The sequence below is a fragment of the Musca domestica genome, unplaced genomic scaffold (genome assembly GCF_030504385.1).
Source record: "Musca domestica strain aabys unplaced genomic scaffold, Musca_domestica.polishedcontigs.V.1.1 9, whole genome shotgun sequence".
Taxonomy (NCBI): domain Eukaryota; kingdom Metazoa; phylum Arthropoda; class Insecta; order Diptera; family Muscidae; genus Musca; species Musca domestica.
This window is the reverse complement of record NW_026712435.1, coordinates 12472265-12486738: the sequence shown is the minus strand read 5'-3', so window position 1 is coordinate 12486738 and position 14474 is coordinate 12472265. Positions and strand designations below refer to the sequence as shown.

General features: G+C 34.0%; 2 protein-coding genes across 2 annotated transcripts; one reads left to right on the top strand and one right to left on the bottom strand.

Annotated features, from left to right (window-relative positions):
* The first annotated feature begins 1411 nt into the window (after window positions 1–1411).
* LOC101891121 (uncharacterized) lies at window positions 1412–3392 on the top strand. The gene is made up of 3 exons (XM_011294914.3): window positions 1412–1562; window positions 1620–2152; window positions 2219–3392. The coding sequence occupies exons 1-3, from the start codon at window positions 1437–1439 to the stop codon at window positions 3168–3170; spliced, it is 1611 nt and encodes a 536-aa protein (XP_011293216.1). The 5' UTR covers window positions 1412–1436; the 3' UTR covers window positions 3171–3392.
* A 3596-nt stretch (window positions 3393–6988) lies between these two features.
* LOC101890603 (protein rhomboid) lies at window positions 6989–13809 on the bottom strand. Its single transcript, XM_005185171.4, has 4 exons — window positions 12759–13809; window positions 9608–9951; window positions 9044–9473; window positions 6989–8926 (listed from the first exon to the last, which is right to left on the bottom strand). The coding sequence occupies exons 2-4, from the start codon at window positions 9923–9925 to the stop codon at window positions 8592–8594; spliced, it is 1083 nt and encodes a 360-aa protein (XP_005185228.1). The 5' UTR covers window positions 9926–9951; window positions 12759–13809; the 3' UTR covers window positions 6989–8591.
* Window positions 13810–14474: the final 665 nt, after the last annotated feature.

Below are 14474 nucleotides of genomic sequence, written 5' to 3'. Positions count from 1 at the left end.
TGTTTTATTAGTCCAAATAGCATGGAATTTGTCACATGCGAACATATTGAGCCTAGAAGCAAGTACTTCAAATTTGGTGAAAATCGGTTCAGATATAGCTATAGCTGTCATTTATATGTTTCATCCGATTTGGCGTTTAAGTCCCTTACTTTTGTAATATGCCAAAACAATGATAGCTGATACCAGAGATCGCATACAGCTCAGAAATACATTCGTTAAATTTTATAGAGATCAGTTCAGATTTGTATATGGTTTATACTTTATATATATTCATCCGATTTCAAGGTTATTGTGATCCAAATATATAATATTGGCTCAAATTGGATGCATTTTTCCATGTATCTATGCTCCAATACATATTTTTCTATCCTCAATAATTTGTAACACCTCGAAATATAAATTTTAGAACCCACAAAGTATAAATAAATATATATATTTTTGATCACCATAAAATTCAATGTCGATTTAGCGATGTCCGTCTGTCTGTTTATAAGTCTGTGGAAACTCCTCTAGCTTCCGAACGAAATGAAGTAAGTCCCTAAAATTATACTCATATGTGTGTTTGTTCTGCAGGACTTTTGGTATTGAAGGTCCACATTTTGGTATAGCCTCCATAACTATACCGACATATTAAAAGTTTTTTGGCTGCTTTAGTCATTTTAACCCAATTTTGTTGTAAATTGGCAGCATGTGCATAGAGCTGTCAATATAGGTCTAGGATTTTGTATAGTCCCCTTGTAGCGATACGTCCAGATATTTGGTATTTGGATGATTTGAGTCACACTTCAAACAGGAAATGTTTCAAATTTGGAATTTTAAGTTCCTAATAGATACTACATCCTATGACAGAAAATTTCTCATGCAGGTCCATGTCTTCGTATAGCTTACATGTCTTCGTATAGCTCCATGTCTTCGTATAGCTCCCCATTTTGATGTTTTAGCGACAAAATTTGCATATGCAGGTCCTCGTCTTCATATAACAACGTTTAACGATTTTAGCAGTATTTTTGAACGGTTTTTTTTTTTGAAAATGTGCAATTTCCTTCCAAATGTTGAAGGGTATTCAAAGTTGTTATATTAAACAAGTGCTATGTGCTTTAGCTATCTTAATTGGTACGACTATGCCCCCTCCCCACTTTTGACCTTTCTGTACTGGCTACTTATAGAAACCTAGTTTTTGTATGCAACACCAATATGAAGTATGGCAGTCATGTTTACCCCGTTTTCAGGGGTATTAATATAGATCAATATAATTACGAAAAAATCAAAAAATTATAGATGGTATCAACATTTTACATTTTCGAAAGCTACGACCAAAAATTATTGTAGACTAGTGAGCAGTGAAAAATTCATTAAGAGTATGTGCTGTTACAAATATTTTCAGACTCTGAAAAATTGCAATTCAGACTTTGAACAGACAACATTCAGTGACGGATATGTCTTACGATAGAAATTTGAAAATCTGGAGTGGTCCGATAGAGGCAAATCGTTTCGGGCCCAAGGATTCAGTGGGTTCCGTATTGCTTCAATATCTACTGGAAACACCCGATCATATAGCACAGGTTAAGGAAAATAATATTTTCAGTTTGTCCTCAACTAAACTAAAGATTATTTATCAGGTTTGCTATCAGACTGGAACTGAGTTAACAAACCGCCAATTCGCTTCGCTTTCAATTCAAATCGCTAAGTACTTCGAACGTAAAAAACTGCCGCAAGGCACAGTTATAGGTCTATGTGCAGGAAATAGTGACTACGTTACACCCCTCTTTTTGGGGACTTTAATGGCAGGTTTAACCCTAAGCACTTTGGATCCAAGTTTTGGAATTAATGGCATTAAGCACATATATTCGATATCGAAACCCAAGGTAATGTTTTGTGATGGAGATATCTATGCAAAGGTCAGGCAAGCACTACATGAATGTGGACTCACCTCCACGGACATTTATACCATACGAAAACATATTGAGGGAGTGTCAAGTGTTGAAGAGCTGCTGAATGATGAGAAGGACCTCAATCCCTCGTTGTATAAATGTCCACAATTGCTCGAAGGACCAAATCAAGTAGCTGCCATACTTTGTTCCTCTGGAAGTACTGGCTTACCCAAGGGTGTTAATATGTCGCACGCTGCTCTGCTGGCTTTGGGGGAATCATTGTAAATATCATTTCTAGAATTTTGCTATTCATTTAATTTCTTTTTCGATTTCTGTTTTCATTTTAGATTAGACAATGAGTCCTCAAGCAATCTACTATGTTTCAGCAGTTTATACTGGTTGTCGGCTGTCATAAGTATACTACGTTGCATTTTGACAAGAACAACACGCATTATATCTGCAAATCCATTCTGTCCGGAAGATTTCTTTGCGATTGTTGAGCGCTACAAAGTGACAGTTGTTATGGGTCCTCCGTCTCACATGGCAATGTGTTTGACCTCATCAAAATTACCAGACTCCGATCTATCCAGCATTGTGGAATATGGTGTTGGTGGTAGTAGAGTGTGCTATTCATTGATTGAAAAATTCAAGAAATATTCACCAAATGCCGTTTTCAATATTGCTTATGGAATGAGCGAGGTATGTGTCATTGCCTCGTCTGGAGAGGCAGAACCAACCAGTTCAGTGGGTAAATTGAAAACAAATATTGAAGTGAAAGTTATCAATGAACTTGGCAAAGCAATGGGTCCCAACGAAATCGGTGAGATATGTATACGTACACAAATACCCTCGTCGGGCTACTGTAATAATCCCGAAGCCACAAAAGCCATTTATGACAATAACTTGTGGATACACAGCGGCGATGTGGGTTACTTCAACAACAGCATGCAATTGTATATAGTGGATAGGAAAAAGGATATATTAAAATATAATAATTTTCATTTCACTCCCTCATCTATTGAACGAGTTCTCAGTGAAATACAGGGCGTGGCAGAAGTATGTGTTGTTGGAATACCAGATAACTGCATGGGATTTCTGCCGGCGGCAGCAGTTATAAAATCGTTTAATAGCACCATAACTGAAGCCCAGATTTACGAACATGCCTCAGAACATTTGGAACACTTCGAACAGTTACGAGGAGGTATTTACTTTGTTGATAATTTTCCTCGAACTATGTCGGGTAAAACTGTTCGCAGTGAAGTAGCCAAACTGTGTGAACAGTTGAGAAATGTGAAATAATTGAAGATTGAAATTTTTGCCAAAATAAATATTTACAGTTCGAATTTTAAAGAGTACTTGGGAATAATTTAATTTTTATGAGAATTATAGTTATCAAAAATGCTCAGAGAGGTACCAGACAAAGTGGACCGATACTACACATCTTGATGTTATGTTATCTAATCTAATGTTGTCTAATCGGACATCGGAGTTATTGGTATTCAAATTTTGAAATTTTATGGGGAGGAGGGAATATGTAGACTTACGAAAAGCTGTGCTCCAATATTTTTCATGATGGCTCCTGGCCAAATCCTTATTTAAATATTTCCACGGACACTGTCTCTACGTTGTCGGGCACTCAATTCGTTTTATATTATACTAGCTGAACCCGGTGCGCTTCGCTACCCCCTTCGATTTTATATGCATTCAACATGATATATATGAATATTCTGTGGTTTTAAAATAAAAGTGATATAATGTGAAGAATTTTGAAAACGTTTTAATTGTAATGTAAACAACCAATCGTTTGGTCTACCAACACGTCAGCCACTTCCAGCTGACCATGAGAAAAAAAGAAATATGCCAATTTTAGTCCGCATACCCGAAGAGATTGTCGTTGCGAGTTATTAATTGTCAAAGCAAATGCCAAGCGTACAGGAAACTGCAATCTTTTAAAATCGAACGGCATATTTTTTGGAATTAGAGGAATTCTTGATAATCGTAGCCTCAATTAAATTGTGTGTATTTTTATACCCGCCACCATACTATGGAGGGTATATTAAGTTTGTCATTCCGTTTGTAACACCTCGAAATATACATTATAGACCCCACAAAGTATATATATATATATATATATATATATATATATATATATATATATATATATATATATATATATATATATATATAGTATATATATATATATATATATATATATATATATATATATATATATATATATATATATATATATATATATATATATATATATATATATATATATATATATATCCTTGATCAGCATAAAATTCCATGTCGATTTAGCGATGTCCGTCCGTCTTTGGAAATCACTCTCTCTAGCTTCTGAACGAAATGAAGTAGGCTGATAAAACTCTACTCAAATGTATATTATGTCTGCAGGTCTTTTGGTATTGAAAATGGTATAGCCCCCATATAACGGTACCTCCCGATATTTTGTATTTGAATGATTTTAGTGACATTATTCACCGGAATTGGTTCAAATTTGGCATTTGCAGTTTGTAATGAATACTACAGCCTATGACACAAAATTGTCTGTGGAAGTCCACGTTTTGGTATTGCTCCCATATAATATTACCTCCCTATATTCGGTATTTTGATGATGCAGGTCCATATAGTCGTATAGACCCTAATACAACAACTACATTCGGCATATTTATACCCTACACCAAGGTATTATGTCTTTGTGCATTTGTTGGTAACAGGCAAAAGGAAACGAGATGGACCCATAGTTCCTTTTGATGATCTGCATAGAATCACATTCTGAGTCGATTTATGCATGTCCATCCATCTGTCTGTCCATGTATTTTTGTAAACAAAGTACAGGTCGCATTTATTGCCCGACCCAGATGAAATTTTGCACAAATCATTTGTTTGGCCCAAGGACGAACCCTATTGAAACTGGAGATAATCAGTAAACATTTTGATATAGCTCCCATATATATCTTCGTCCGATTTGCCTTTTATTGTCATATCAGCCAAACATGTCATATCAAACATGTCATATCAGCCCGAATAGTATGGAATTTTGCACATACAACCAAATTAGGCCTGAAAATAAGTATGCCAAATTTGATCGAAATTGGTTCAGATATAGCTATAGCTCCCATATATATTGTTCATCCGATTTGTCGAATTTGCCCTGCATAGCCGTAATATGGACTCCGTAGTAACGATATTCAAGGAAATATATCAAATACAGTCCAAAACCAAATTCCGCCACACACTCCAAATTTGAAGACTGTTCATATAACTGATCAATAGATATGTGCATACAAAATCTTAATTTTTTGGAGGTACCTCCGACTCTGATGCTTTATCTGCAGTTTCAAGCGAATTTTCAGAAATGTATGTAGCCTATGTTGCTTTCAGGCGGTCCTGTAGTATATTTGGAAATTTTCAACAGTTTTTGAGTCTATAAAATACAAACAAACAATCAAGCGTACAAAGATCTTTCTCTTTTATAGACATTTCAGAAGAATTATATGGGCTTTTCTATACAAACTTAACATTGAAGAGCATGTTTAGTGCATTGTAACTAGCGAACTGTTGCATTTCAACGCAATCTACACATTTCGCTAAAATGAACTGATTGAGGGACTGAACCTCTTTCTAAACTGCACTTGGAACAGGATATGCTGAATCGGAGGAATCTCTAAATTTCTATCTTGTATGCACATGTCATCTGATCGGTTACAGATAGGTGATCGACACTTTGGTATATTTTAGTGCCAACCTTGCTTTCCAAAATACTCCACAATTGTACAACGTATTGGTATCTGGAGGTTTTGGTGGCCATTGTGCACATGAAATGAAGCGAGGAACCTCATTTTGTAAGCATATTTGGGTGGCGAGTGTTGAGTGCGATGGAATATCCAAGGTCTGCGGCCAAAATGTTTGCGTGCCCAAGGCTTTAATACACCCTCCAGAAAATATTCGAGATAATATTTGGCATTTATTCTGATGCCACTGTCGTTTAATACGAGCGAAGAGCGACCATCGGCTGTTATGGCGGCCCACAATATCATCATGGCCGGCGCTTGAGTTCTGGTGGCCAACCGAAGATGAAATGTGCACCTTCCGTTGGCCACCAGCTGACCTCTTTGGCAAGTAAACACGATCATTTTGTTGGTAGTTCACCAAGCGAAGTAACTCTTTAGCTTTATTGAGTCTATTTTCTTTCTGTTGCGGTGTAAGTTCTTGCACTTTTTGGAATTTTAATGGCTTTACCCCGAGCCCATTTTTCAATATTTGCAGAATGAAATATTGCGATATGTTTGGCTCACGAGCCATTTTTCGGCCACTGCGACGCAGGTTTCGATCAAGTCGCTTCTTTTCTTTTCGAACCATTTCTGCTGATGTTGCTGTTTTCTTCCGTCCACTTCCCTGACGTTGGGCTACGCTACGGTAACGAGCGATGGCGCGTGACACAAAAGATTTATTCACATTTAAATGCTGGAGTGCTCTAAAGATAGCCACTTGTGGTTATCCAGCAAAATATAAAGAAATCACACTATCACGCTTGAATTCCATCGCGAATAACTTTCTTTCTGGAAAATTCTCACCAAAATGCTTTTGTAGGCTTGTAAACAATATAATGAGCTGTCAGTGGAATAATTTTAAAAGCTGTCGGGGGAGTGGCTTAGAAATGACAGCAGTCTGTTGAAACCCTGTATGGTTTCAATAATCCCATAATCATTTATTCCGTTCTCCCCACTGGCATCATCATCATTTCCCAATTTAGTGGGTCAATATGGGCTAATACCACTAATACAGGCATTGAAGTTACAATTGCCATAGTAAATGTTTTTAAAAATATATTCCGCCAACGTAAAAGGCCCTAGGCATGAGTATCAACTAAACCCCCGCCCCATAACGACAATGCTCCATTAAAATATATTCTCCAAAATTGAACTCTTTGCAAAAAATTGTCAGAACAGGGCCGTGTCATGACATACTTTAACAAAAGTTCCTCGATCGATCAAATGTCCTAAAAACCTCCATTCATATAAAAAAAGTATTCGTGCAAAGACGCCTTAAAATATTCCCATTCAAAATAATAAATCATAAAATCAAAAAGCTTTTTAGTTTTAATATTGGTAACATTTTTGTTTTATTATTGTTTTTCTTTTTTATTTATTGTTTTCTTATTTTTGTTTTTCTTTTTCAAAATGTTTTTCATTTTATATATTTTTTTCTTCCTGCTTCCGTTTTGGGCAGGACAGGACAGGAGAACACATACATTCACTTATATATAACACAGAGTATTGTGGTTGTTGCTATTAGATTTGAAATAAATAATAATGAATGAAGGTGGTGGGCAGATAGTTGGTGGAGATACATTACATTAGTCCAACTGTCTATGGATTTGTGGGTATTGTTTAAATGTTTGGGCATTGTTTTTGTATTTGATTGTGGTGGTGGCGGGGGGAAAATGAATGAGTTGTCCAGAGAGTTGGATATTACTTTAAATTTCAATATTTTACAATGACAATTTTTAAACTGTTCTTTACGTTTGTATTTGGCATTTAGTTAGATATTTGTTTTTTAATAATATACTTAAGGGAAAGTGGGGAGTACATTTTTGTTTTGAAACACTATTACAAAGAGAAAGAGTGGGGGTTTAATTATTTTTACAACGATTTGAACACGAAGACTTTTTCTATTTTTGTTTTTTAATTATTCGTTTTATTGTTATGTTTTTTTGTTTTGTGTATGTATGTGTTTTTTTGTTGCAAGACATTTTTATGGAATTAATTTTTCTTTGGTTTAAATTTGTTTTGTGGTAGTTTTAGTTTTATTTGTGTGAGTTTTTTTTTTGTTTTGTCTGTTGAAATAATTAAAAACCCTGTTTTTAAAAATAAATAAAAAATTAAATAATAATTATAATAAAAACAATAATAATATTTAAAATTATTACAAAAAAATAACATGTTTTTTCTTTTTTGGATATCAAATACAACTTCGTTTCAAATACAACTTTGTTTCTTGTGGTTTCTTTGTTGTTGTTGGGGTTTTTTTACATTGTTTATTTTCATTTTACAAATAATAATACTTTGTGTATGTGAGTGTGTGAATAGATGTGTTTTAATGCTTTTCTTTAGTAAGTTAAGAGATTTTTTTTGGGTTTAATACATAAAATGTTTAACAAATTTTCAAAAAATCAGTTTGACTAGTGTGTGTGTGGATGTGCAATTATATTTTAGTTTCCTTGATTTTTTTTTTTATTTAATTTTAGGATTTGTTTGCGCAAGGTCTGAGAGTTGGTTTTTTTTTAAATAAATAAATAAAAAATTATTAACAAAACAAAAATAAGATAAATTAATTCTACTTAACATTTTGTGTTCCTTAAAAAAAGTTACAATAAATTATTTAGTATTTTTTGTGTGAGTTATTTGTTTGTTTTTCTAGTTTATAAAAATTAGAGTTGGTTTCTTTTTTTATGAAGTAAATTCAGTCTTTGGTATTATCACAACATTTGTTTACACAATTCTTTCTTTATTTTTAATGTGGGGGGACAGAGAGAGGAAAAAAGCGGCATTTCCTTTCCTTTTTGCATTTTTAAAAGGCAAAAAGAAGTTTCAATTTCAAGGGATATGGGGGAAATAATAGAAAGAAAAGGGCTAAGAATTAAGCGGGCGGGGCAGGGATACAATTCCAATGTTTGTGTGTGTGTTTGTGTATTTATGATACGCCCAAATCGTGTAGCAAATGCTGTGTAATAACTTCACTTTGTTCTTCCATGAGTTGAGCGGTCACCGTATTAATCAAATTGAAGACAATTGCAAACACGGTGAATGCACAGTAGATACCGAGAGCCAACCACCAAATGAGATTTTCATAGGTGCGATGCTCGAAATTTTTTAGCACCAAAAGACCAATGGTCAGACCAGCCAATGCACCGGTCAAATGGGCAATATATGAGACAGGAGGTGCCTCAGTGTTGTTGCTGCTGCTGCTGCCGCCGTTGTCAATGGCCAGATATTGTGTATAGAATGCATATCCCAGATCGCACAGTACTAAAAAGAGAACAAAAAAGTGAAAAAAATTAGTAATGTTTGAGAAAATAATATTTTCAAAATTATTTTTGGGTGAAATAAAATTTGAAAGTTTTGCAGCTTGATTGTGAAACTTACCAAATATCACCACTGACAGTAGCTGAGCTACAGCATATTTCATTTGGCCATAGTTCAAGGTAATATTGGCCAAATGGGCTGCCAAAATGGCATAAACGCCACCACTAGCGCCCACCAAATAGACTTCAGAGTCCACCACACTCGTCCCCAGCGAGCCGGCAAAGACACCAGCAAAATAGATAACGGCCACCCTTATCGAACCATGCATTACCTCCAAGGGAATGCCATAGAACAGCTGGATGACCACATTGAAACCCAAATGGAACCAATTGGCATGTAGAAACATGTAGGAAATGAAACGCCACACTTGTAGGCGACGATCTGGACGATAGATGAACACCGAATCGGTGGGTATGGCCAGGGGCAAATCCAACGCTGTGGCCGCGGCGTCTTTGTGCACAGTCATAATGTCATAGACAAAGACGGCGATCTGAAAGTGAAAGAAAGGGAAAAGAAATGCAATTAGTAAATTTGTTTTATGAAAATATTATTTTCTATTTTTTTTTTTCAATTTTAAATCAATAACTGATTTTTATTTCCAAATGTTGGGGGGGGGATACTTACTTCTAATAGCGAAATCATTAAAATGAAAATTGGCCAATTTTTGCGTTGCTGATCAGCTTTAAAGTAAACAGCTTCCAAATCGGCTGTGGCTGTTGCAATGTTGTCATGCTTGTGCATTTGTGGCGCCCGCTGCATGTAAAGATGCTCCTGATGTTTGGTGCAGCAGGTGGCACTGTTCACACTGCTATCCGTATCATACGATGATGAGGATGATGATGAGAATGTTATCGATTGTGGAATGTCTATGATAATCGATTCAAAGGTGGAATCCAATGAATTCTTTTCATGTGTTGTTGATGTTGTTGTTGTTTGAGCCATTTTTTATTTCAGGTCAAGTCTTTTAACTGTAAAAGAAAAGCAAAATTAATTACTTTGCTAAAAGATGAAGAAAAACAATTTTGTTTACAATAATGTTTTTGGCCTTAGAGGAAAACTCAATTTAAGAGGAAATGCAGTGCGTAATTTTCCTGGTGCTTTTTTTGTAACAAAATAAACTATTTATTTAACCCGAGGTTGGTTTGTTGGTTGGTTTGCTCTAAAAAACTTTTATTTACATGAAATAAATAAATTCGTTGATAGAACAGTGTTTTTTGTAGTTGTTTACAAAACACAAACCGACTAACCTAGTTTATGGTGTTGTTGTTGTTGTTGTTTTTGTTTGTGTGATGTTGAGAGCTGTGGCAGATATAAAACACAAACTCCTGCGGTGCTTTCATTTTGCTTTATGAGATTTTAATTGAATTTAAATTTTATGAAAAAAAAGCTATTCGAATGAAGCAAAAAAATTAAGACAGACAATAAACAGATAATATTTGACAAAACTCAAAAGAAAAAAATCAAGGTCTTTTTTTTTGTTGGAATAATTCTTTTGTTGTGATTAGATGACTAAAGAAAATTGTCAAAGCCATTGTCGCTATCATCATCATCATCAAGATCGCAATCACCAAGCAAGCAGTGGCTGTCTCATTGTCAGTCAATGGCTCAAAACATCACAAAATTATGTTTAATCGCATTCGTTTCAATTACAGTGACATTTACTAACAAAAACAAATCATTAAATTCCTATTATATTCGCCACATGATGAAAACAAAAACAACAACAACAATACGAAAAACACGCACTCGGGGCAATAAGAAAAACAACAAGAAATAATGGCAGAAATTATGAAAACCTTAGCAACCATCATCAAATATTAAGTTTGAAGGGGGGCTATTTCGGCCACTGCTAAACTTCCAAGGAATTTTTCAGACTCAAAAAACGAAAAAGTTCACACAATATATTTTCGTTAAGCTCTCTTAACACAACTTGGTCTTGGATTGTGTCACACATGAACATAGTTTCTTTATTTTATGCTTAAATTGGTTTTAATGACCAAGCACTAAAGCAAGCGGTGGGAAAATTCGGTTGTTTTATTTTGTCAACATAAGGTTGTTAATAAACTTGTTATCATGCGCACAATACACACACACACACAGATGAAAAAAAAATGTTAGAAATAAAACCCAGAAATGAAATAATAGTTGCATGTTTGTTGCAGGTATAAATCGAGTAAAGGATAATATGTTGAGAACGAACTTATGGGAGCTTGACTTGGAAAATAATTTATGGTCATTTACATGATTTTACAAATTTGATAAAAAAAAATAAAAATTCCAAAAAATAAATAAATAAAAAAATAAATAAATATACAAAATCCATTTAATCGAATTAAAAAAAAAAACTTAAATTACCAAAAAACTCAACATATATAACAAAACTGCGTTGAAATTTTATTTTTATTTTTTATTTTTGAGTTGGTCTTTTATATTTTATTACAATTTTATTAAAAAAAAATTCCAAAAAACAACATTTATTATTTTTTTACATGATTTTAGAGTTTTATTAAAAAATATACCAAAATTCCAAAAAAAAAAAAAAAATATATAAAAAACTTTAATTTCCATTTAAGGCAAATTTTTATTTTGCAACAAAATTTTAATTTTTTTTACATATTAATATACCGTTTCTTTTTTCAATTTTGTGTTTTTGTAATTGTTTTGCACGAATGCCATTCAATTAAAAGAAGAACGCTAATCACTTTATTTATTAATTACGAAAACCATTTGAAATATTTTGATGCGAAACCAAAAAAAAAAAAATCCAACACGTTAGTTTCAAACATATCATCATGCTGCCTGCCTTGCCATGCCAGCCAGTGGCTTTTGGCGCTTTACGTGTTTGCAACATTTGCGAAATGAGTGAAAAAAATCATAAATAGAAACAATAGTCAAACTGTAAAAAAATACAATTGCATGTGGCAAAGCTGGGTGTCCGTCCAAGCGTTGCTTGGTGCCTGACTAGTGTAAAACATTAAAAAAATCATTTTCTTTAATAAAAATGTTATTATTAACGATGATCGCAATGATGAGATATAAAAGAGAATAACTTGAAAATTACAAAAAAAAAAAAAATAAAATAAAACTGGAGAAAATATTATTTTTTTAAATAAAAGAAAAAAGGAAAGCTAAAAATATTCTTAAATGTGTGTATGTTTACATTAGAGCTTTTTTTCGGATTAACCCAAAAAATAGCCCTAACGTAAAAATGCCTAAAAATTTTAATTTTGTATTTTTTTGGAAGTATTTTTTGATCAAACTGGGTTTTCTGTAGGCTTTTGAAAACCCCAAAAAAGCTATAACGTGAATATGCCCTAAAAATGTTTAGTTTCCTTTTTTTAATTTTTTTTAAGGTTTAATATTTTTATTTTTTCTTTCTTGGAATTTTTTTTATAGTCCGAATTTTCAATTTTCTCTCTGTTTTTTACATAAGTCACTATTTTTAATTTTTTTCATAGTCCAAAATTTCAATTTTCTCAATTTTTTTTTTTGGTTTTTCTACATAAGTCACTTTGCTTCTCAACAAATGAAAACTAGGCTCTATTAACCAATCAAACCTGGTGGTAATATGTGCATAACTAATTGCATGGCAATAACGGGTGAAGTAAAGTGAAATCTCATTAGAAAATCTAAAGCGTTTTTGAGGCGATCTTCTTCGTCTTCACTTCTTGAAAACAACAGGAGAATTGGAAAATTCAACATAAATTCAATTTTTCCACAATCCTCCAAGGCCATAATTTTTTTTCAGACTCTGTTTGTTGCCCATCAAACTTACCTTAATAATTATTTAAAAAAAATCCTCTTGTCAGCCAGGAGTTTTAGTCCACTTGTTTTTCGTTCTTTTGAGAGGGGAGAATAAATTTTCAAAACAGCTGCTGTTTTTTTTTTTTCGTTTGCTTCCTTGTGTTGTGTTGTGTTGTGCGTGCTGCTTGGTCGTAGTTAATAATCCAGACTTGTTGTAAGCGACCAACAACTTCTTAAACAATATTCGACGAGTCTTGGTTGGCCCACAAACTATAACTTTGGGCTTTTAATTCACTGAATTTTTGTTTCTCTTGCTTTCGTTTATCACTTTTTTCGTTTTTGTCTTCCTGGGGTCCCTTCACTCTATGACGGGTTGTTGACAAAATCGTATTTTTCTTTTCTGATGCACTTTTGCTAATTTTCGCTCAATTGCCGTTGTTGTTGTACAATTAAACTGATTGAAATTGGTTCGTTTCTTTTGTTTTGAGATTCTTGTTAATAAATGATTTGTTGTTGCTTTTGTTGGTTTAAACTTAAAATTCATTTTGAGCATAAAACGTTAATGTTAAATAATTCACTGTTTCTGGCGTTTTCCGTTGCACTCTTCACTTTTCAAATTTCACTTAAATTTTTGTTGAATTTTCAATCAGTTGTGCGTTTTCGTTGCTATTTTTGTTTTCCAATTTTTCTATATCGTAATGACATAAAAAAAACTTTTTTCAAACGTTGCTTAGTGATAGAACTTTATGTTTGTTGTTGTTGTCGTTATTGCTGGAGCTAGTAATCCACAAAGTTTTGAGGGTTGGTTGTTGGAGCATTGATACAATATTTTATTTTGGGGGTTGTGTTTTATACGAGTAATCTCATTGTTGTTGCTGCTGCTTTTGTGTAATCCACTTTTATTTGTGTGTGTGTATGTTTTGTAGTTAGGTAGATACGTTCTTGTTCTTGCCAACCACACCGTATTCTCTATTCCGTTTCAATTTCCACTCACTAAATACATCCTTCTACGTTCGCGATCCGTACGCAACTAACACAGAATATTAAACTGCCGGTCTTGAAATACTTGTTTGAAAAGCAAATCCACATTGCAAAGATACTGACTGGGCCAACACACAACATGCCAACGGCTGTTGTATCTTGTATAGATACAACCGGGCATAATCCCCAGAACAACAGCTGTTTTCATAGTCTGCCCACACCAAAAGACCAACCAACCAACATGTTGTGTGTGCTCGCGCCATCCATCAGTGTTTTTTTGTGAGAGGTGGGCCCAGTTCAACAGATTTCATTGAGAAAAAACCAGCAGTCAAACAAAGAGGCCAACACAACAATAGCAGATGTTTTCTTAATAACACAAAAACAAAAAGATATCGTCAAACCTCGAACATGTTGCATGGAACATATTTTGTGTTTGTGTTTGGTTTGATACAACCCAATAAGGCATGCAATAAACCAGTAGTTGTGCATGTGCACAATGCTCATTGTTGTTGTTCCTCGTCGGCACACAAAAACTATCTGCTTTAGGGAAAAACGGAAGCGGAATTTGGTTGGGTGTGTTGCAGACACAAAACATGTATGCACAACAGCAACAACAATAGTTTTACATAAAAATTTTATTGCTAACTTGCCTGGTGGTATTGTGCCCTACCAATGTTATGACTGTTTTCCAGTTTATGAGTGAAAACAAACGGCCGACAGACTTGGATACAACAAACAGCACAACAACAACAACCATCCACAGACA